The sequence below is a fragment of the Eleutherodactylus coqui genome, chromosome 5 (genome assembly GCF_035609145.1).
Source record: "Eleutherodactylus coqui strain aEleCoq1 chromosome 5, aEleCoq1.hap1, whole genome shotgun sequence".
Classification (NCBI taxonomy): domain Eukaryota; kingdom Metazoa; phylum Chordata; class Amphibia; order Anura; family Eleutherodactylidae; genus Eleutherodactylus; species Eleutherodactylus coqui.
Window position 1 is genome coordinate 19,402,884 of NC_089841.1, and position 23,727 is coordinate 19,426,610.

At 50.3% G+C, this 23,727-nt stretch overlaps 2 protein-coding genes across 2 annotated transcripts in view; both read left to right on the plus strand.

The window, feature by feature from the left end:
• Positions 1–23,727, plus strand: part of LOC136629069 (zinc finger protein 585A-like) — a 92,498-nt gene that overhangs the window by 16,395 nt on the left and 52,376 nt on the right. The window contains exon 5 of the mRNA XM_066605192.1: positions 8,325–8,330. Coding sequence (XP_066461289.1) covers positions 8,325–8,330 — 6 coding nt within the window. The remainder of the gene's footprint in view (positions 1–8,324; positions 8,331–23,727) is intronic.
• On the plus strand, positions 15,373–16,387 carry LOC136629061 (gastrula zinc finger protein XlCGF66.1-like). The gene is made up of 3 exons (XM_066605187.1): positions 15,373–15,637; positions 15,972–16,151; positions 16,234–16,387. Exons 1-3 carry the CDS (start codon positions 15,560–15,562, stop codon positions 16,372–16,374), a joined length of 399 nt encoding a protein of 132 aa, XP_066461284.1. The 5' UTR covers positions 15,373–15,559; the 3' UTR covers positions 16,375–16,387.

Consider the following 23,727-nt stretch of genomic DNA (forward strand, 5'->3'; position numbering starts at 1 on the left):
TATAGACAGGAGGGTGCTCTGACTATCCAGCGACATACTGTCTTCCCCCGCCTCCGTTTCCGAGCGCAAAGCGGCTGCCTTTATGGTTTGCAGGGAACTTCTCAAGATGCATAGCAGAGGAATGGTGACGCTAATGATTGCAGCATCGCCGCTCACCACCTGGGTAGACTGCTCAAAGTTTCCAAGGACCTGGAAGATGTCTGCCAACCAGGCCCACTCTTCTGAAAAGAATTGAGGAGGCTGACTCCCACTGCGCCGCCCATGTTGGAGTTGGTATTCCACGATAGCTCTACACTGCTCATAGAGCCTGGCCAACATGTGGAGCGTAGAGTTCCACCGTGTGGGCACGTCGCACAGCAGTCGGTGCACTGGCAGATTAAAGCGATGTTGCAGGGTGTGCAGGGTGGCAGCGTCCGTGTGGGACTTGCGGAAATGTGCGCTGAACCACCAAATTAAAGACGTGGGCCAGGCATGGCACGTGCGTGAGGCTGCCGAGCTGCAGAGCCGCCACCAGGTTACGGCCGTTGTCACACACGACCATGCCCGGTTGGAGGCTCAGCGGCGCAAGCCAGCGGTCGGTCTGCTCTGTCAGACCCTGCAGCAGTTCGTGGGCCGTGTGCCTCCTATCTCCTAAGCTGAGTAGTTTCAGCACGGCCCGCTGACGCTTGCCCACCGCTGTGCTGCCACGCTGCGCGACACCGACTGCTGGCGACGTCCTGCTGCTGCTGACACATCTAGATTGCGAGACAGAGGTTGAGGAGGAGGAGGAGGGTGCTTTAGTGGAGGAAGCATACACCGCCGAACATACCACCACCGAGCTGTGGCCCGCAATTCTGGGGGTGGGTAGGACGTGAGCGGTCCCAGGCTCTGACTCTGTCCCAGCCTCCACTAAATTCACCCAATGTGCCGTCAGGGAGATGTAGTGGCCCTGCCCGCCTGTGCTTGTCCACGTGTCCGTAGTTAAGTGGACCTTGCCACTAACCGCATTGGTGAGGGCGCGTACAATGTTGCGGGAGACGTGGTCGTGCAGGGCTGGGACGGCACATCGGGAAAAGTAGTGGCGACTGGGAACTGAGTAGCGCGGGGCCGCCGCTGCCATCATAGCTTTGAAAGCCTCCGTTTCCACAACCCTATACGGCAGCATTTCAAGGCTGATAAATTTGGCTATGTGGACGGTTAACGATTGAGCGTGCGGGTGCGTGGCGGCGTACTTGCGCTTGCGCTCCAACACTTGCGCTAGCGACGGCTGGACTGTGCGGTGCGAGACATTGGTGGATGGGGCCGAGGACAGCGGAGGTGAGGGTGTGGGTGCAGGCCATGAGACGGTAGTGCCTGTGTCCTGAGAGGGGGGTTGGATCTCAGTGGCAGGTTGGGGCACAGGGGGAGAGGCAGCGGTGCAAACCGGAGGCGGTGAACGGCCTTCGTCCCACCTTGTGGGGTGCTTGGCCATCATATGTCTGCGCATGCTGGTGGTGGTGAGGCTGTTGGTGGTGGCTCCCCGGCTGATCTTGGCGCGACAAAGGTTGCACACCACTGTTCGTCGGTCGTCAGGCGTCTCGGTGAAAAACTGCCAGACCTTAGAGCACCTCGGCCTCTGCAGGGTGGCATGGCGCGAGGGTGCGCTTTGGGAAACAGTTGGTGGATTATTCGGTCTGGCCCTGCCTCTACCCCTGGCCACCGCACTGCCTCTTGCAACCTGCCCTGCTGCTGCCCGTGCCTCCCCCTCTGAAGACCTGTCCTGTGTAGGCGTTGCACACCAGGTGGGGTCAGTCACCTCATCGTCCTGCTGCTCTTCCTTCGAATCCTCTGTGCGCTCCTCCCTCGGACTTACTGCCCTTACTACTACCTCACTGCAAGACAACTGTGTCTCATCGTCATCGTCCTCCTCACCCACAGAAAGTTCTTGAGACAGTTGGCGGAAGTCCCCAGCCTCATCCCCCGGACCCCGGGAACTTTCCAATGGTTGTGCATCAGTGACGATAAACTCCTCTGGTGGGAGAGGAACCACTGCTGCCCAATCTGAGCAGGGGCCCGAGAACAGTTCCTGGGAGTGTTCCCGCTCCTGAGCATGTGTCATTGTAGTGGAGTGAGGAGGCTGGGAGGAAGGAGGAGCAGCAGAGGATTCGGATTGGCAGCAGTGGACGGCGCAGAACTGCGGGTGGACGATAGGTTGCGCGAAGCACTTTCTGCCATCCAGGACAGGACCTGCTCACACTGCTCATTTTCTAATAAAGGTCTCCCGCGTGGACCCATTAATTGGGCGATGAATGTGGGGACGCCAGAAACGTGCCTCTCTCCTAATCGCGCAGCAGTCGGCTGCGACACACCTGGATCAGGAGCTCGGCCTGTGCCCACACCCTCACTTGGGCCTACGCGTCCTCGGCCGCGTCCACGTCCTCTAGGCCTACCCCTACCCCTCAGCATGCTGTATTACCAGTGATTTGATTTCACAGGCAGGAAAGAAATTGGCGCAAGCCTGCAGGCCAAATATAATTTTTTAACTTTTTTTAAAAAGGAAAGGCCCACTGCCTCTAGTGAATGAATAATAAGTTTAATAACTGTGTTGCGGCCCTGCAAAAGTGTCACAGAACTTTACTGTTGCAGAGTTATTAACTGTGGCAGAGCAGGTATTTCCCAGGCAGGAAAGAAATTGGCGCAAGGCTGCACTCAACCGTAGCTGGTTGCGTCTGATTTTTTTAGGTTCTCCACGCAGCACAGACGTACATAGAGCCCTTAGGACTGACAGAGGCAGGGCAAATATACTTTTTTCCCTTTTGTTAAAAAAGAAAAGGCCCACTGCGTCTATTCAATGACTAATAACTGTGTTGTGGCCCTGCCTACACAATTCTGTGCCTGTAGTATCAATGCAGGGTGCAATGCTCTGCACCGCCGATTTTGAGAAGAAAAAAAAAAAGCAACACAGCTAACAGCAGCCAGCACAGTACTCCACACAGTTAAATGTGGCCCTAGAAAGGACCGTTGAGGTTCTTGAAGGCTACACTCACTCCTAACACTCTCCCTGCCTAAGCACCACTTCTGTCCCTAATACCGGGTGCAATGCTCTGCACTGCCGATTTTGAGAAAAAAAAAAAAAATTCTCCACTGCTAACAGCAGCCTGCACACACGTAGATGTGGCCCTAAGAAGGACCGTTGGGGTTCTTGAAGCCTACACTCACTACAAATACTCTCCCTACAGCAACTCCAATAGAACAGCACTTTCCCTCACTAACTCACACGGCATCTGAGCCGAGCCGCGGGAGGGGACGACTTTTATACTCGGGTGACATCTGATCGCCCCAGCCACTCACAGCAGGGGGGTGATATAGGGCTTGAACGTCACAGGGGGAAGTTGTAATGCCTTCCCTGTCTTTCAATTGGCCAGAAAAGCGCGCTAACGTCTCAGAGAGGAAACTGAAAGTAACCGGAACACCGCGTGGTACTCGTTACGAGTAACGAGCATCCTGAACACCCTAATATTCGCACGAATATCAAGCTCGGACGAGTACGTTCGCTCATCTCTACTCAAAGGGTGTCAGCTCCAAGCCCAGGGTGCCGCCTGCTTCCCAAGGCATTAGGAAAGAGCCTAGCTAGAAGTATTGGAGCCAGGAGATATGAATATCTCCAAATTGGTGTTTGAGTTCCTGAAGAGACGGCATTAATTGTCCACCAAAAACCTGCTGGACCCTGATATCCTCCGATTCTCCTAACCCAGAAAGCAATGTCCCGGCCTCCCTGGCGGGAAACATGGATTATCAAATAATGGCGTCAAAGGACTAGTCTCTCTCTCTCTCCGTATGATAGCTTTTAAAGTCAAGCAAGCCTGCCCCTTCTTTTTGATTTGGGATACGACAACGTGCGCATACCCACCCCGGGGTCTCTGTCACCCCCAAACAAATCTGATCAGTGCCGACCTCAGTTTGTTAAAAAATGTTTGGGGTACCATAATCGGGATGGCCTGGAAAATGTATAAGAACCTCCCAAACCATGACAAGACTCTGGTGGAATAGGTGGGGAGGTCTTGTAGAGTGCGGTCCAGCAGGGTGGAGTAGTTCATGGAGAAGAGCTTAGAGTTTTCCATTGGGATATGTATTCCAAGATATTTTATGGCCTCTTGTTGCCACTTAAAGGGATAGTGTTCTATTATGTGGGGTTTTTTTCGTTTCTGGGCCCAGGGATATATTTTGGGCTTTAGTTTTGCAGTAGTTAATTTTAAAATTGGATAGGTGGCCAAATCTCTCAAATTCTTCAATCAAGGAGGGAAGGGTGATGCGCGGTTGTGTGATGTATAACAATAGATCGTCGGCATATAAGGCTGCTTTATAATAGGTCCCCCCCACTGTCAGTCCGCTGATGTTCGGGTTGTTTCTGATTGCCATCGCTAGATGCTCCATCACTAATACAAATAACAGAGGGGACAGGGGGCAGCCCTGCCTAGTACCATTCCAATATGGATGGAGGAGGAGAGCGTGCTGTTTATCCTAACCCTGGCCATGGGGCAAGCGTAAAGGGCAAGTGTTCTAGTCAAGAATTTAGGACCCAGCCCTATCTGTTTAAGGATTCCCGCAAGAAACTGACCTCACTGATTATAATGGGGTCCATCCAGCATTCTGATGAGCATTTTTCTGCACAGAATAGCGCAGCGTCTACTAGAGCCGGCACCACTGACCATAGGAATAAGTTACTCTGAATGGTGTCACCAAACTAGAAGCAGCTCCTATCCATGGAGGCGCTGCAGCAGTCGGCTCACTCACTTGGGTTTAATGGTGATCCAAACGCCATCAGAGCCCTCCTATTCTTCCCAGCAGCTGGCACCTCAATTCTAACGGTTGGCATGAAGGGGGAATAAGTCCCATTCATCTCCTGTCCCGTTGGTCTTGTGGGTAACATCGATAAACCAATGCTGTTTTCCCTCACGCAGTGTGAACGGTTCTTTATATCCACCAGTACACTATACTGTCCACGGTCCGTGGGTGAGACCTGATTATCACACTTAGGCCTCATGTCCACAGGCAAATTAAGAATTAAAATCCGGAGCGTTTTTCCCGCACGCGGATCCGCGCCCCATAGGAATGCATTGACCACCCGCGGGTAGATAAATACCCGTGGATGGTCAATAAAAGTGAATTTAAAAATTTCTGGAGCATGAAAAAAAATGGACATGCTCCATTTAGGTGCGGATCACGCGTGCGGGAGCTCATAGAGCACATAGCTCAATTGATCTCCCGCATGAAAAATAAAAGACAATTACAGTGCATCCGCAGCCCAAATCCACATTACAAATCTGCAGCGGATCTGATTTTCCCCGTGGACATGAGGCCTTAGGCCTCATGTCCACGGGCAAAATAAGAATTAAAATCCGCAGCGGATTTTAACTCTTCTCCTGCCCGCGGATCCGCACCCCATAGGGATGCATTGACCACCCGTGGGTAGATAAATACCCGCGGATCGTCAATAAAAGTGATTTTTTTTAAAAATGGAGCATGAAAAAATCTGGACCATGCTCCATTTTCATGCGGGTCTCCCGCGGGGACGGCTCCCGCGGGCTTCTATTGAAGCCTATGGAAGCCGTCCGGATCCGCGGGAGACCTAAAATCTGATTTTACTCACACACTTCGGTTCTTCTCTTCTCCGCGGCGCCATCTTCTCTCAGTCGCGGCCGGATCATTTTGCTTCGGCCCGGCGCATGCGCGGGGCACGTCATCATGCACATCCGCCGAGCCGAAGAAAGAAGATCCGGCCGCGACGCAGAGAAGATGACGCCGCATCGAAGAGAAGAAACGGAGCGGATGGGAGGTGAGTTTATTCTCATTTATTCTTATTTTCAGCCCTCATGACCGCGGGGCAGGAGGGACCCGCTGCAGATTCTCCATGGAGAATCCGTAGCGGGCCTGATTTTCCCCGTGGACATGAGGCCTTAGGCCTCATGTCCGCGGCACGCGCAGATTCCAAGTGCCAAATCCCGCAGTGGAATCCGCCTGTGCCCGTAAGCAATGGGCACTTTCTTATCTGTGCGGATGCGGTGCGGGTCCTCTCCGCCCCAGCCAGATCTTCTTTCTTCTGCATGGCGGATGTGTGCGGGCGTACCGCGTATATTTTTTCTTTTTAAATCTCCTGCTTTCTTGCGGATTCGCAGCATGTCCGCAGTGTCAGCTGAGGGTGAACCGCAGATCGCACGGTTCACATTGACTTCAATGGAAGCTGTCTGTGTGGGAATCCGCAGAAAATGGAGCATGCTGCTGGTTATAGAAACTCAGAGATCTCATCGCCAGAAGACTCAGAGTCCGTAAATCTCATGGAGCGTCTGTAGACTAAGGGCGGCATGTGTTTTTATGGGCACTTCAGCACAACGTATTTGCTCCACGAACAAAGCGCTTTTGTGTGCGTGTCTGCGCATTTTACCATACTTTCTTGCACAAGATGGGCGTGTTCACTTGCATGCGGGACACGCCCACGCCCTGATTTAAAGGGTTATTTAGCCTAATGAGTCCCAGATGTGCTCTTTCCTCAGCAAAGTTTTGTAGTGTTTCAACCATTCGCTGCGCATGTGACGCACCCCCCATAGACTTCTATAGGAACCTTTGAAGGCAAATGCACACAGAATAGAGCAGGTTCTCTGTAAGAAATACCCGTATAAATAACCGAAATGTGAGAGAACCCGCTGATATTAGTGGCTGTTTCTGTTTCCCGCTGTACATTTTAGGTGCTCAAAACCGCCGTGTGAAGCCGCCCTGAGGGTGACTGTGGATGGAACAATTATGGTTCCTCATGAAGGAGCCGGCGCCCCCTGGTGGATGATGGGAGTAGCTGCTGGAAGTTGTCAGCTGTAACCCTTTCACTGCCTGAGAGGTAACATGTGCTCCTTACACAGCAGGGCGGACAATAAGGAGTTTAATGGCTCCTTCACACTGGCGAGGGTGATATTGGCTGTGATTCATGGCCCGATATCACCCTCACAACCCTTCTGAAAACCCCTGGATGCGAGGCAGTTTCACATAAAACAGCCTCACATCGCTATTGGGATTCCCTTCTTCCGGCATTTATGGTGGGATACCGCTGTATTAGTGTCCAGACCGCCTGTACGGTGGAAATTAACATGCAGGACCTGTGATTGGCAGGCAACGCGAAACTGCAATGCGGTACACAGCCATCCCACTCGCCCCTATTGTAATCTGCACTGCTAAAGTTCTCCCTGCCTCTGAAAAGCATAGCGGCAATGGCAGACCATATTACTACTAGGGCCACGATGTAGGACACTATTACTACTAGGACAGCAATGGGGTACCCTATTACTACTACGGCCACAATGAGGGACCCTATTATTATTGGGGTGGCATTGGAGGACCCTATTACTACTAGGGCCACAATGAGGGACCCTATTATTATTGGGGTGGCATTGGGGGACCCTATCCCACTAACGTTAGGACTGATAGTGAAATGAATGACCCCACTTTCTATGCGGCCGTCATCCTTCATACGTCGTCATTTGTCATATTAAATATCTGTACTTCAAAAAAGCCTTGAGTGAAGAGCCGAGGCCGGGGCTACTGAAGATGATAAAAAGGCCTCCAGACTGCCCCCGTGTGGAGATGACATGTTCCTCGCTGTTCACATATGTTCCGAAATATTCTCTCTAAACCCCTTAATGATGCCATTACTGTACTTACGTGTTCTGAGAAGCTAATCATGTAGATTCTACTGCGCCTGCGCTGCATTTTAGAGGTTAAATTCTTTATCTTGCCTATTCATATTGTGTTTATGTTTCATTGACCAATAGTAATAAATTAATTATAATAAATGTGAATTATTGTAATCAAAGCATGTGTCTCTATAAAAGCTGCTGCCTGTCAATCAATAAACAGATAACTTTGGATCACATCCAGTCTGACAATTTGTTTTCGGGCCCATATATACTTCTAACCAATTTGGACCCCAGAAGCATATCACATAGCAAATATATTTATTTGCACTAACAGGGGCAGCAATGGGGGATTCTCATACTACTGGGGCAGCAATGAAGGACCCTATCACTATTGGGGTGGCAATAGGGGACCCTATTACTACTGGGTCCGCAATGGGGGTTACTATTACTACTGGGGCCGATATAAGGGACAGTATTTGTTAGGGTTGTGTTGTGCTGGTATCTTTTTCCCTCAGTGTTGCAAGCAGCACAGGTTCACAGGTGGTTGATTTAGCTGTCCAGGTTGTTTGCTCAGCTCAGCCAATCCCCATATATATGTGCATATATGTCTGTTCAGCTTGCTATGATTTGTGTCTTGCTGCCTCTGCAGTGCTCTGCTACATCCACAATACACATACAGTACAGGAGCGTGTACATTACACACATACAGCTCTGCTACATCCACAATACACATACAGTACAGGGGCGTGTACATTACACACATACAGCTCTGCTACATCCACAATACACATACAATACAGGAGCATGTACATTACACCCATACAGCTCTGCTACATACACAATACACACAGTACAGGAGCGTGTACATTACACACATACAGCTCTGCTACATCCACAATACAGTACAGTACAGGATCGGGTACATTACACACATACAGCTCTGCTACATCCACAATACACATACAGTACAGGAGCATGTACATTACACACATACAGCTCTGCTACATCCACAATACACATACAGTACAGGAGCGTGTACATTACACACATACAGCTCTGCTACATCCACAATACACATACAGTACAGGAGCGTGTACATTACACACATACAGCTCTGCTACATCCACAATACACATACAGTACAGGAGCGTGTACATTACACACATACAGCTCTGCTACATCCACAATACACATACAGTACAGGAGCGTGTACATTACACACATACAGCTCTGCTACATCCACAATACACATACAGTACAGGAGCGTGTACATTACACACATACAGCTCTGCTACATCCACAGTACACATACAGTACAGGAGCGTGTACATTACACACATACAGCTCTGCTCATCCAGCAGCAGACTCCTGCGGACACTGATCCCATCTGGTCATGTGACCAATGATTCCTCCCACATGGGTGATCACATAACAGTGACATTATGACAGATCCCGGAAGCTCGTGGCTCTGCAGTCCTGAGTGAGTCGAACGGTGGAGTTGATTAGACCTGCAAGTAGTAAGTATAATTTTTCAGGGGGTCCCGATCACCTCTCGGGCCACTATGTGTGTTATGATGATGTTGGGGTCTCTGTTACTACTGGGGATGATATATGAGACAATTAGTGCAGAGTTTGACTGAAAATCGGCCATGTATGTGCAGCTAATTTCATACTATGCGGCGCTCCCCCTCACCCCCTCTGCGGGCTTGCTGCTCTCGGCGCTCCCCCTCACCCCCTCTGCGGGCTTCCTGCTGTCGGCGCTCCCCCTCACCCCCTCTGCGGGCTTGCTGCTCTCGGCGCTCCCCCTCACCCCCTCTGCGGGCTTGCTGCTCTCGGCGCTCCCCCTCACCCCCTCTGCGGGCTTCCTGCTGTCGGCGCTCCCCCTCACCCCCTCTGCGGGCTTGCTGCTCTCGGCGCTCCCCCTCACCCCCTCTGCGGGCTTGCTGCTCTCGGCGCTCCCCCTCACCCCCTCTGCGGGCTTGCTGCTGTCGGCGCTCCCCCTCACCCCCTCTGCGGGCTTGCTGCTGTCGGCGCTCCCCCTCACCCCCTCTGCGGGCTTGCTGCTGTCGGCGCTCCCCCTCACCCCCTCTGCGGGCTTGCTGCTGTCGGCGCTCCCCCTCACCCCCTCTGCGGGCTTGCTGCTGTCGGCGCTCCCCCTCACCCCCTCTGCGGGCTTGCTGCTGTCGGCGCTCCCCCTCACCCCCTCTGCGGGCTTGCTGCTGTCGGCGCTCCCCCTCACCCCCTCTGCGGGCTTGCTGCTGTCGGCGCTCCCCCTCACCCCCTCTGCGGGCTTGCTGCTGTCGGCGCTCCCCCTCACCCCCTCTGCGGGCTTGCTGCTGTCGGCGCTCCCCCTCACCCCCTCTGCGGGCTTGCTGCTGTCGGCGCTCCCCCTCACCCCCTCTGCGGGCTTGCTGCTGTCGGCGCTCCCCCTCACCCCCTCTGCGGGCTTGCTGCTGTCGGCGCTCCCCCTCACCCCCTCTGCGGGCTTGCTGCTGTCGGCGCTCCCCCTCACCCCCTCTGCGGGCTTGCTGCTGTCGGCGCTCCCCCTCACCCCCTCTGCGGGCTTGCTGCTGTCGGCGCTCCCCCTCACCCCCTCTGCGGGCTTGCTGCTGTCGGCGCTCCCCCTCACCCCCTCTGCGGGCTTCCTGTTGTCGGCGCTCCCCCTCACCCCCTCTGCGGGCTTCCTGCTGTCGGCGCTCCCCCTCACCCCCTCTGCGGGCTTCCTGGTGTCAGCGCCCCCCTCACCCCCTCTGCGGGCTTCCTGCTGTCGGCGCTCCCCCTCACCCCCTCTGCGGGCTTCCTGCTGTCAGCGCTCCCCCTTCACCCCCTCTGCGGGCTTCCTGCTGTCAGCACTCCCCCTCACCCCCCCCTGCGGGCTTCCTGCTCTCGGCGCGCCCCCTCACCCCCTCTGCAGGCTTCCTGCTGTCAGCGCTCCCCCTCACCCCCTCTGCGGGCTTCCTGCTGTCGGCGCTCCCCCTCACCCCCTCTGCAGGCTTCCTGCTGTCAGCTCTCCCCCCTGACCTCCTGTGCAGGCTTCCTGCTGTCAGCGCTCCCCCCTCACCTCCTGTGCAGGCTTCCTGCTGTCGGCGCTCCCCCTCACCCCCTCTGCAGGCTTCCTGCTGTCAGCGCTCCCCCCCTCACCTCCTGTGCAGGCTTCCTGCTGTCAGCGCTCCCCCCCTCACCTCCTGTGCAGGCTTCCTGCTGTCAGCGCTCCCCCCTCACCTGCTGTGCAGGCTTCCTGCTGTCAGCGCTCCCACCTGCAATGTTGAAAATCCCACATGGTATGACTTTGCAGCAAATGTGGGGAGCCCCACCCTCATCCTGAAGTCACTTCCTCCTATGTGCTCACTTCCAGGGTGTGTGACATCACTTCCGGCCCCTCCCACCGAGGACAGGACTAAGCTCAAAACTGTCCACAATATCCCATGTGTGGTCTGACCAGTGACTTGTAAAGAGGAAGAACAATGTTCTCTTCATGCGCCCCTGGATCTCTTTTGACGCTGGTTGCTCCATTTAAAGGGGTTTTCTCATTAGGAAAAAAATCAATACTTACCTATTCCTCCCCAGGCAGTCTTCTTACCTCATCCTCTCCCCACCGATCTTCTCCTGGCCCCTCCAGTCCCCTGGGTCACGTCACCTCCAGCCGTCCGGATCCTCCACTTCCTGTTTTGGAGCGTCCATTAGCTGCAGTGAATGCTATGAGTGACGTAGGTTTCACTGCCTAGCAGGGAATGCTGAATCCTCTGCAGCCTGCTTTAGTGTACATTCATGATATCTCGTTGTTAGTGTTTCATACAGTATAGTATATGATAGACTAGCGGCGAGTCATTACACATCCGCAGTCGCGCTAAAGCAGGCTGCCGAGGATTCAGCATTCCCTGCTAGGCAGTGAACTCTATGTCACTAGTGACTGGGTACACTGAGCTGCAGGAAGCAGAATGCCGGCAATGTGTGCTACGTCACAGGAAGAAGAGGATCCGGACGGCTGGAGGTGACATGACTCGGGAGACTGGAGGAGCCAGGAGAAGACCATTGAGGTGAAGATCTGGTAAGAAGACTGACTGGGGGGGAATAGGTGAGTAAAGAATCTTTTTTTTTATTATTTTTTTTATAATGACAGAATCCCTTGAATTTTACAGGCCACAAACTTCATGTGTTTTTTATTTATTTTACAGGCTTCTTAGCTGCTCATGTTTTTCACACAATGCTGTTAGTCATGTAGTGGACAGGAGGAGAGAGGAGAAGGGACAATACCTATCGATCCCGCCTCTGTCCTCGATCACTCTGCAGTATTGCAAGTTTAAAATCGTTAGAATACAGGCTGATTTATACACAACTTTCCGGGCTTCTGCACGCATGTGAAGCAAAAGCTCAAATCATCCACCTGATCCGTTCTAATGCACTCTGGAGCTCTACAATACTCCTGCACATAACGCTGCCACCACCAGCTTTTGGCATCAGTAAACTGGAAGCCGAATTATGAACACAGTCTTCACCGTTATGGTTTGTTGTAAAACGGACAAGGCTGACTTTTAAATTGCAGATTTAATCTAGAAAAGGCCTCGCAGTGCAATATATCTGATTTGTACAAAAATATAAAAAGGTTGTTCACAGGACAGAAGGAAATACAGTAGAATACATAAAAGACAGATTTTTTTTTTAAAACTGGGGAAAATAAAAGAAAGATATCGGATTTGGATATTGGTCCAATGTTCCAATACATGCAGAGTCACTGAAGTGAATGGGACAGCCTTATGCTAAGGCGTATCTGTAGGATCTGACAATTTGGGGTCTGTAGGGTCCCACATTATAAAAGGACCCTCAGAACACTCCTTACCCCGCCCCGTCTGATGTCACTGGAGAGTTGGGGTGGAGTCCTGTATTCCTGGTGGAAAATCATAACTCCCCGTTTTCAGTCATATCTCAGCGGGAAAGCCCCCTCAAACGTGAATTTGGGCGTGGCATGTTCTTAGTCCTGATTTTACATATGGTTTGAGCCCACGCACGGATGGGTTGACATCCATATTTCCCCAGATATGAAGTTCTGGGTGCTCTGAGCCTTGGACCTCAATGACTGTAGATGAGTTTTGTTCGGCTGGTCAGACCGATTCTGAAAATATAATTCATATCTGGCTAAGACCTTCATTCGCCCAAATATCATTTATTAAATGATTTCCTTCTGATGTAAAATTGGGCACCAGGATGTCTGCGTGAACCATCCAAGGTGTCAATCCATGCCAGCAGGGGCCTATTTAGCATCTCCTTGTCAGTAGCCGGTGGCACAAAGGGCTTCCTGTCCTCCTGTCCTACATCGAAGACTTGCCAGATACAAAGGAGAGGAATAAGAGATTAGAACACTGAATTCATCCAGCTTTCCCAGGGCCTGACAAATGACAACCATAACATGGAAGCTGAGATAGGCCCAAGGCCTGACCCACACAATGCCTGACAGCCTGAAGTCTGTACACCACACTGTGCTACTTATCCAGGAAACTGCCATCCAGAACTCATTATGGTCAACGGGGTCTGTCCAGTACCTTATCCTGTGTATAAGAATAGTAAGTCCTAGTGGCTGAAGGACCAGATCCCTCTGACCACCAGGATGTAGACTCCTCTGTATAAGACTAGTACGTCCTAGTGGCTGAAGGACTAGATCCCTCTGACCACCAGGATGTAGACTCCTTTGTATAAGAATAGTAAGTCCTAGCGGCTGAAGCAGCAGATCCCTCTGACCACCAGGATGTAGACTCCTCTGTATAAGAATAGTAAGTCCTAGCGGCTGAAGGACCAGATCCCTCTGACCACCAGGATGTAGACTCCTCAGTATAAGACTAGTAAGTCCTAGTGGCTGAAGGACCAGATCCCTCTGACCACCAGGATGTAGACTCCTCAGTATAAGACTAGTAAGTCCTAGTGGCTGAAGCAGCAGATCCCTCTTACCACCAGGATGTAGAAGATGCAATCCTTTGCAGGGCAGGGTGAGGCTGGAGGGCGCCCCCTGCAGGTTATTTTGGTGGCCATTTGTATGACCTTCAGGGTGTCTTCCATCTGTCATCAGGAATGTATTAGCCCTTCCTCGCTAGTGATATTTGTTATCTCTGTGACGGCAGCGTGTAACGGGTTTTGCTATAGAAGCGGTCGGCCTACTTTCTGCTACAGATTGGGCCCAGACGGGATAGGGCGGTGTAAACTTTACTGAGGTTTGTGCGGATTATTGGATGCCGCGATCCGGACGCTGGTAAACGTTTAGGTCGTGGAGTCAGTAAGTAATTAGTACAGAGAAGTAATTAGATGGGAATGGGCTCATCGTCTCACGCCTTTTCTGGAGGAGCCACGGGCATGGCTAGATAGGCATTCTGCCAGGACAGCCCCGGGGCGTTACAGAGGGCCCCCGGCTGCCATGACACCTGCACGGCTCCCTGCGATCTCATCCCATTTAACCCCTTGAGTGGCAGGTTTCCTACCACCCTGTCGTGCCCACCAGGGCAGGTTTTTTAAAATGGTCTAATCATTGAATTTCAACTAGTTTTGCAGTTGCGTCTCAAGAGCCATAACTTTTTCATTTTTCCATCGACATGGCCACATGGCTTGTTTTTTGCGGGACAAGTTGTGATTTTTTAAACAGGGGGGAGGAAAAAAAGAAATGGGGGAAAAAAGAAAAAAAAGGGGCCATGTCATTAAGGGGTTAAATAATGTATTAACTTCCTTCTCTGGGTCATTACGGCGCACACGGATACCACATGTGTGATTGTATTTTTGATTTTTTACAAAGTAAAGGGAGACAAGTGTTTTTTTAAATTTTTTTACTTTTTTTTTTTTTATTTTTTTTTATTTTTATTTTTTTTTTGTCCCTTTAGGGGACTTCCACAGGGACCCATCAGAACCCCTGATCACATTCCGGGGGTCCGATGGTGACAGCCCTTTACATGCTGCAGTGACAACCCTTTACATGCTGCAGTCACATAGACTGCAGCATGTAAAGGGTTAACACAGCAGAGATCGGAGGTTTTCTCTGATCTCTGCTGTAAGAGCTGGTACCTAGCTGTCCTCTGACAGCTAACAACCAGCTCTCCCTGCCACAGAGACCATCGGCTTGCTTCTGACAAGCCGATGGTCTCTATGGCAACCTGTAAACAAAGCAGGACATTGCCGATATCTTCTGCTGGTTTTTCAAAGCCCTTGCACTGCTCTGTGTGGGTCTGTGCAGGCAGAGCACACTGTCACAGCTTGTGGCATTGTGCTCTGCAGCTCCCATAGTGATACATAGCCCGGAAATCTTCCGGGCTATGTCACCATGAGGAGTGGAGCTCGTCCCCGGAAATTTTCCGGGCGTGCCACTCAAGGGGTTAAATGGCGCTATCAGAATTGCCAGCTTATCGGAGTTGGTATCAGCCGCAGTAAACAGCCGGCGCTCGCACTGTATGGAGGGAGATCGCCGCGCGTTCATACATACCCCGACGCTGCAGGACGTACATGTACTACCTATAGCACTAAGGGGTTAAAGGATTCCAGCAAATGTTTTTATAAAATTCCTTATTAAATGAATTCCTAATAAAGTATTTCTAAGGTTCTCCCACATTAAATGCTGCTATTAAACATCCTACTTGTCCCTTACAATACCGGCGCTCATCCAGCTTTATTAGCAGATATAATAGCAATTGTCGTTGGGCGGTGGGGATGAGAAATGGCTGCAGGAAGGGGTTAACAGGAGGCTGTCCGGAGGATTCTGCTGCCCGATGTCACACATACATCCCAACACGCATGTACATTGCAGACATCTATATTGTGCGCTAAAACACTGCAGCGCTTCAGAGAAAACCCCGTAAAAAGCAGCTGAACTTGGAGATGTTGGTTTTTGTGGTTTTTACATCGGTTCATATTGTTTCCATTCAGGTCCCTACAGGACTGATTCATCAAAGATGGAGAAGGACAGAAACAAGATGGCGGAGAGTGTATTCAACCTCACCCTAGAGATACTCTTCCAGCTGACTGGGGAGGTGAGAGATTCTGATGATGTCACATTACATCATTCTTATCTATGGTTATAACAGATGATGTCACTGGAGAGGGGAGAGATTCTGATGATGTCACATTACATCATTCTCATCTATTGTAATAACAGATGATGTCACTGGAGGGGGGAGAGATTCTGATGATGTCATATGTCATTCTTATCTATGGTAATAACAGATGATGTCACTGGAGGGGGGAGAGATTCTGATGATGTCATATGTCATTCTTATCTATGGTAATGACTGATGATGTCACTGGAGAGGTGATGGACTTTGGAAATGTCTGCAGTGATATTTATTAATGTCTCCCCATATACAGGATTACACAGTAATGAGGAAGACCTCTAGTGATGGCTGTTGGACCCCAGTGTGTGATGGATGGGGAAGACCCCTGAGCCCAATCATGGGGCCCCCACTTCACCCCCTGATACATGAGGACATCAATGTACAGAAGATTCTAGAACTCACCAACAAGATGATTGAGCTGCTGACTGGAGAGGTGACGCTGCAGGGAATGCTGGGACATTATACAGTAACAGCACTGGAGGCTTCTGGGTAATGACTGTATATTGTGTTGTCAGGTTCCTATAAGGTGTCAGGATGTCGCTGTCTATTTCTCCATGGAGGAGTGGGAGTATTTAGAAGGACACAAGGATCTGTACAAGGAGGCCATGATGGAGACCCGCCAGCCGCTCCCATCACCAGGTAATGGATGTATTTAGGATCATAGCTGTGGAGGGGTGATGTGGGGCATGTGCCCCTGGTGCTTGTAGACAGGAAGTGGGGTGTGAGCCAGGCAGGACACTGTGCTAGTTGGATTAGTAGAGCCATTCACTACACAGTTGATTAAAGTCAGTATAATCAGAAGGCCTACATATCACCAGTACACATTTAGGCCCCCGGCACACGGGCGGATATTCCGCAGCAGGATTTCCCGCAGAATTTACGCCTTTGGAAGCTGCCATAAGATTGTGTTAGAAAACGCAATCCTATGCAGACGGCCGCCATTTGTCCGCGTGAAATCACGTGTGGAAAACAACTCGTGGTATGCTCTATTTCTGTGCCGGGCTCTGTGAGCTCTGCACAGAAATGTCACTCCCCGGCTGGCGGCTCCGCTCCGGCATGTACCAGCTGGCCGGCAGCCGACACATCAAAGAGCCGGAGCCGCGCTGGTCCCTGCAGGGGCTCGGGTCGGGTCCCTCTGCGACAATTCTCGCAGCAGGATCCGACCCGGTCGTCTGCAGGCGGCCTTATTAATTGCTGATATGTAAGCATCCCGGTCCTACAGTGACACTAGTCAGCGACTATATGGCGGATGACTGCTATATCAAACAAAATGTGTCTACAGAAGATCTCTGCTCCACCAGCCCTAGTGCTACAGTAGCCGGCGGCGGTGCAGAGCTGGAGAGGTGCCTGGGCCCATGCTACCCCGTCCCCCCAACTATCCCCACCAGATCCTCCGCTTTGCATTTAGTCCCTGCAGGACCGGAGGAGGAGGGATCTGGCATCACCGGTAAGAGCTGCTAGGTTGTATCTACAGAGTGGATATCCAGCTTGGTGGGACTTGTAAAATATCATTTTCTGCCTTTATTGTTCTCTTAGTTTCATATTGGTAATTCATAGAACCCCTCTAAATTGGTGAAGGGGTCACCAGTACGGCTGTGGCTACATGGAGACTCTGGCCACAATACTCTTCTCATTGGGATGTAATGGCGGTCAGTACGGTTGTATCGCAGTTTGCTGTGACCCTACAATTACATGAAGCCCAGCTAGTTTGGACTTCTTGTGATTGTCGGGGCGGGGCGGGGGGCGGGGGGGGGGGCAAACTACAAGCCACAATGCATTCCCCTTCACAGAATTAGTGGATGAAAGTTGTGCCGTTGATATCGCCTATCTGGGTGTCAGGAAAGCCTTTGTACAGTTTCACATTAACCCCTTAGTGACGAAGCTTGTTTGCGCCTTAGTGACGGAGCCAAATTTTGAAAATCTGACATGCGTCGTTCAACATAGCATAACTCCGTAAAGGTTTTGCATATCCCAGTGATTCTGACATTTGGTTTTTCGCCACATGTTGTACTTCATTTAGCTGGTAAAAATAGACTGATCGTATTTATGTATATTTATTAAAAGTACCAATATTGGGAAAATTTTGAAAAAATTTTCATTTTTTTTTCACATTTTCAGCTGTAATATCTCAAATATGTCCAAACATACTGTACAAAGTTTTGATGGGATATATAGTTCCACCTGTTTACTTTATTCTGGACGCACGTTTAAAAAACTTGTGTGTTTTTTTAACCATTTAGGAGCCGTACAAATTTAACATTACTTTTCAGCATTTTGAAGAACGCTTTGTTTTCCTACACCAAGCTAAGATTGCAAAGGCTCATAGGTGTCAGAAGGATAGATACCCCCCCAAATGACCCCAATTTAAAAACTACACCCCTTAATGTATCAACTGAGGGGTGTCATGAGCATTTTGACCCCACAGGTTTTTTTTCAGGAATTCAAATTTAAAGACCTTTTTTTTTTCTATAGCGCACAGGAAAATGAGGATTGACACCCCAAAATGGATCCCCCTGTCTGTACAGTGTTCAGAGACATGCGCATTGTGGCCCTAATCTTATGTCTGGATGCACAACAGGGCCCAAAATGAAAGGAGTAATCGGTGACTTTCAGAACAGACATTTTGCTTGAAGGCGTTTTAGGCCCCATTGCCCACTTGTAGAGCCCTTGAGCGGCCAAAACCATAGAGAACCCCCACAAGCAACCCCATTTTGAAAACTAGACCCCTTAACGAATTCATCTAGGGGTGTACTGTGTATTTTGACCCCACAGTGTTTGAATGAATCTAAGCAAAGCAGAAGGAAAAAAATTGCGATTTTCATTTTTTTGTCAATTTAAAAACAGGTTTTTTTTGTACAGTGTACATAGGAATGAAGACATTCACCCCAAAATCGATCCCCCTGTTTGTCCCGTGTTAAAAAACATTCCCGCTGTGGCCCTAATCTACTTACAGGAAACATGGCAAGGCCTGTAATGGAGGGAACACCGTTGGATTTCAGGGCACAACTGAATAAATTCCTGGCCCCATTGCCCACTTGTACGAAATAAAAATTACCACGTTAAAAAAATCCCCCCCCCCACCCCCCCGCCCTTTTCGGCGTTCCCCAAATCGTAGATAAAAGTAATAATATGAACTGTGTGGTATTTCCGAAGACTGGGGTAATTACGGAGGCTGGTTGGGATGGGTACATCGGGCAATAAAACCGGGTATCCCCCCTCCTCTCATGCTTTTTGGGGGCTATTTTGTGACCTCAGCAGCGGGGATGGGGTGTAAAAAGGGGCACTCTGTGGGTCTCCGTAAGCTTGCTGAGGTGCGGCGGTCTCACACAGAAGGCGCTCAACAAGCTGCTCCCGGAACTGCATGAAGGCGAACGTTCCCGGGGCTTCTTGTAAAATACGTATTACAGGTAGCGGTCTGAGTAACGCCGGGCTCATGCGGCCATATGTGGAATCCGCTTGCGGAGGCCCGCAGCGGATCCCAGCTGTGAGCCCGGCTGTGACCCTGCGTACGGCCGCGTAATGTACTGCGCATAACTGCCTACTTACACAGGCGGTCATGTGCAGTACACCTTTTGTTTTTTGTTTGTATTTCCCGCACCGTCGCTTAGCGATGATGCAGGTACCCGCAGCCCGTATACAATGTAGTTGCATATGGGCTGCGGGTATATCAGCGATCATGGAGCACAATGGGCTCTGTGTTGCTGATATCTGCAGTAAAATAGAACCTGCTGCGTTCTCTTTTCTGCAATTGGATTACGTAATTCCGACCCGCTAATGTGAGCGGAATTGTGTAATCCAATGCGATTGATCTGCGTATTACCACGGATCAGACGCATGCGGAATCCGTAATTCCTATCCGGTCATGTTAGACCGGCCTAAGGTAGATCGCTACCTTTTTATCACGTGACCGGCGACTGCTCAACAAGGTCACTGCTCCAGGCTCTCGGCGACCATTGGTCGCTGGGAGTAAGGAGATTTTACATTTCCTGGGCTCCCCGACTCCTGCGCATGTGTCCGGTGTTTTGCATGTGCAGAATCCGGGAAAGTTCACGGAGAAAGATCGCGTCGGGTTGCAAATACGGAGGCCGCGCTAAAAAGTTTCATCTCCTCTCACCGATCACATCAGGCAGGGGAGATGAAGCTTCACCTTTTTTACTTTTACGTGATCGCCATTATCCATTGGAAAATGGCGAACATGTGATCAGGAACCGCTCACCGCGGCCCCCCGTGAAATCTCCTGGCTCTCGGCTAAACTTTAAATGATCACATGCTGGGTGACATCCCTCTGCTCCTGGCTACACATGGCAGCCAGGAGCAGAGGGATTTTGAATTTACACCCTGTTGCGGGAAGGGGTTGAAGCCTTATGCTGAGGCATATCTGTAGGATCTGATAATTTGGGGCGTATAGGGTCCCACATTATAAAAGGACCCTCAGAACACTCCTTACCCCGCCCCCTCTGATGTCACTAGAGGGTTGGAGTAGAGTCCTGTATTCCTGGTGGAAAATCATAATTCCCCGTTTTCGGTCATATCTCGGCAGGAGAGCCTGCGATTGTGAATTTGGGCGTGGCATGTTCTTAGTCCTGATTTTACATATGGTTTGAGCCCACGCACGGATGGGTTGACATCCATATTTCCCCAGATATGCAGTTCTGGGTGCTCTGAGCCTTGGACCTCAATGCCTGTAGATGAGTTTTGTTCGGCTGGTCAGACCGATTCTGAAAATATAATTCATATCTGGCTAAGACCTTCATTCGCCCAAATATCCTTTATAAAATGATTTCCTTCTAATGTAAAATTGGGCACCAGGATGTCTGTGTGAACCATCCAAGGTGCCAATCCATGCCAGCAGGGGCCTATTTAGCATCTCCTTGTCAGTAGCCGGTGGGACAAAGGGCTTCCTGTCCTCCTGTAGATCAAAGGCTTACCAAATACAAAGGAGAGGAAGGGGAGATTAGAACACTGAATTCATCCAGCTTTCCCAGGGCCTGACAAATGACAACCATAACATGGAAGCTGAGATAGGCCCAAGGCCTGACACACACAATGTCTGACAGCCTGAAGTCTCTACACCACACTGTGCTACTTATCCAGGAAACTGCCATCCAGAACTCATTATGGTCAACGGGGTCTGTCCAGTACCTTATCCTCAGTATAAGAATAGTAAGTCCTAGTGACTGAAGGACCAGATCCCTCTGACCACCAGGATGTAGACTCCTCTGTATAAGAATAGTAAGTCCAAGCGGCTGAAGGACCAGATCCCTATGACCACCAGGATGTAGACTCCTCTGTATAAGAATAGTAAGTCCTAGTGGCTGAAGGACTAGATCCCTCTCACCACCAGGTTGTAGACTCCTCTGTATAAGAATAGTAAGTCCTAGTGACTGAAGGACCAGATCCCTCTGACCAGAAGGATGTAGAATCCTCTGCATAAGAATAGTAAGTCCTAGTGACTGAAGGACCAGATCCCTTTGACCACCAGGATGTAGACTCCTCTACGTAAGAAGAGTAACTCTTAGTAGATGGAGCAGATTCTTCTGACCACCAGGTTGTTGACTCCTCTGTCTAAGAATAATTAGTCCTAGCGGCTGAAGGGCCAGATTCCTCTTACCTCCAGGATTTAGACTCCTCTCTAAAAATAGTAAGTCGTAGTGGCTGAAGGACGAGATCCCTTTGACAAACAGGATGTAGACTCCTTTGTAGAAGAATAGTAAGTCCTAGTAGATGAAGGACCAGATGCCTCTGATCACAAGGGTGTAGACTCCTCTGTATAAGAATAGTAAGTCCAAGCGGCTGAAGGACCAGATCCCTCTGACCACCAGGATGTAGACTCCTCTTTATAAGAATAGTAAGTCCTAGCGGCTCAAGAACCAGATTCCTCTTACCACCGGGATGTGGTCTCCTCTGTATAAGAATAGTAAGTCCTAGTAGATGAAGGACCAGATGCCTCTGATCACCAGGGTGTAGAAGATGCAATCCTTTGCAGGGCAGGGTGAGGCTGGAGGGCGCCCCCTGCAGGTTTATATTGGTGGCCATTTGTATGACCTTCAGGATGTTTTCCATCTGTCATCAGGAATGTATTAGCGGTTCCTCACTAGTGATATTTGTAATCTCTGTGACGGCAGCGTGTAACGGGTTTCGCTATAGAAGCAGTCGGCCTACTTTCTACTACAGATTGGGCCCAGACGGGATAGGGCGGTGTAAACTTTACTGAGGTTTGTGCGGCTTATTGGATGCCGCGATCCGGACGCTGGTAAACGTTTAGGTCGTGGAGTCAGTAAGTAATTAGTACAGAGAAGTAATTAGATGGGAATGGGCTCATCTTCTCACTCCTTTTCTGGAGGAGCCACGGGCATGGCTTGATAGGCATTCTGCCAGGACAGCCCGGGGTGTTACAGAGGGCCCCCGGCTGCCATGACACCTGCACGGCTCCCTGCGATCTCATCGCATTTAAATTGCGCTATCAGAATTGACAGCCGCAGTAAACAGCCGGCGCTCATGCTGTATGGAGGGAGATCGCCGCGTTCATACACACCCCGACGCTGCAGGACGTACATGTACTACCTATAGCACTAAGGGGTTAAAGGATCCCAGCAAATGTTTTTATAAAATTTCCTATTAAATGACTTCCTAATAAAGTATTTCTAAGGTTCTCCCACATTAAATGCTGCTATTAAACATCCTACTTGTCCCTCACAATACCGGCGCTCATCCAGCTTTATTAGCAGATATAATAGCAATTGTCGTTGGGCGGTGGGGATGAGAAATGGCTGCAGGAAGGGGTTAACGGGAGGCTGTCCGGAGGATTCTGCTGCCCGATGTCACACATACATCCCAACACGCATGTACATTGCAGACATCTATATTGTGCGCTAAAACACTGCAGCGCTTCAGAGAAAAACCTGTAAAAAGCAGCTGAACTTGGAGATGTTGGTTTTTGTGGTTTTTACATCGGTTCATATTGTTTCCATTCAGGTCCCTACAGGACTGATTCATCAAAGATGGAGGAGGACAGAAACAAGATGGCGGAGAGTGTATTCAACCTCACCCTAGAGATACTCCTCCAGCTGACTGGGGAGGTGAGAGATTCTGATGATGTCACTTTACATCATTCTCATCTATGGTAATAACAGATGATGTCACTGGAGAGGGGAGAGATTCTGATGATGTCACATTACATCATTCTTATCTATGGTAATAACAGATGATGTCACTGGAGGGGAGAGAGATTCTGATGATGTCACATTACATCATTATTATCTATCGTGATAACAGCTGATGTCACTGGAGAGGGGAAAGATTCTGGTGATGTCATATGTCATTCTTATCTATGGTAATGACTGATGATGTCACATTACATCATTCTCATCTATGGTAGTAACAGATGATGTCACTGGGGAGGTGATGGACTCTGGAAATGTCTGTAGTGATATTTATAAATGTCTCCCCATACACAGGATTACACAGTAGTGAAGAAGACCTCTAGTAATGGCTGTCGGGCCCCTGTGTGTGATGGATGGGGAAGACCCCTGAGCCCAATCATGGGGCCCCCACTTCGCCCCCTGATACATGAGGACATCAATGTACAGGAGATTCTAGAACTCACCAACAAGATGATTGAGCTGCTGACTGGAGAGGTGACGCTGCAGGGAATGCTGGGACATTATACAGTAACAGCACTGGAGGCTTCTGGGTAATGACTGTATATTGTGTTGTCAGGTTCCTATAAGGTGTCAGGATGTCGCTGTCTATTTCTCCATGGAGGAGTGGGAGTATTTAGAAGGACACAAGGATCTGTACAAGGAGGCCATGATGGAGACCCGCCAGCCGCTCCCATCACCAGGTAATGGATGTATGTAGCAGGATCATAGCTGTGGAGGGGTGATGTGGGGCATGTGCCCCTGGTGCTTGTAGGGAGGAAGTGGAGTGTGAGCCAGGCAGGACACTGTGCTAGTTGGATTAGTAGAGACATTCACTACACAGTTGTTGATTAAAGTCAGTGTATAATC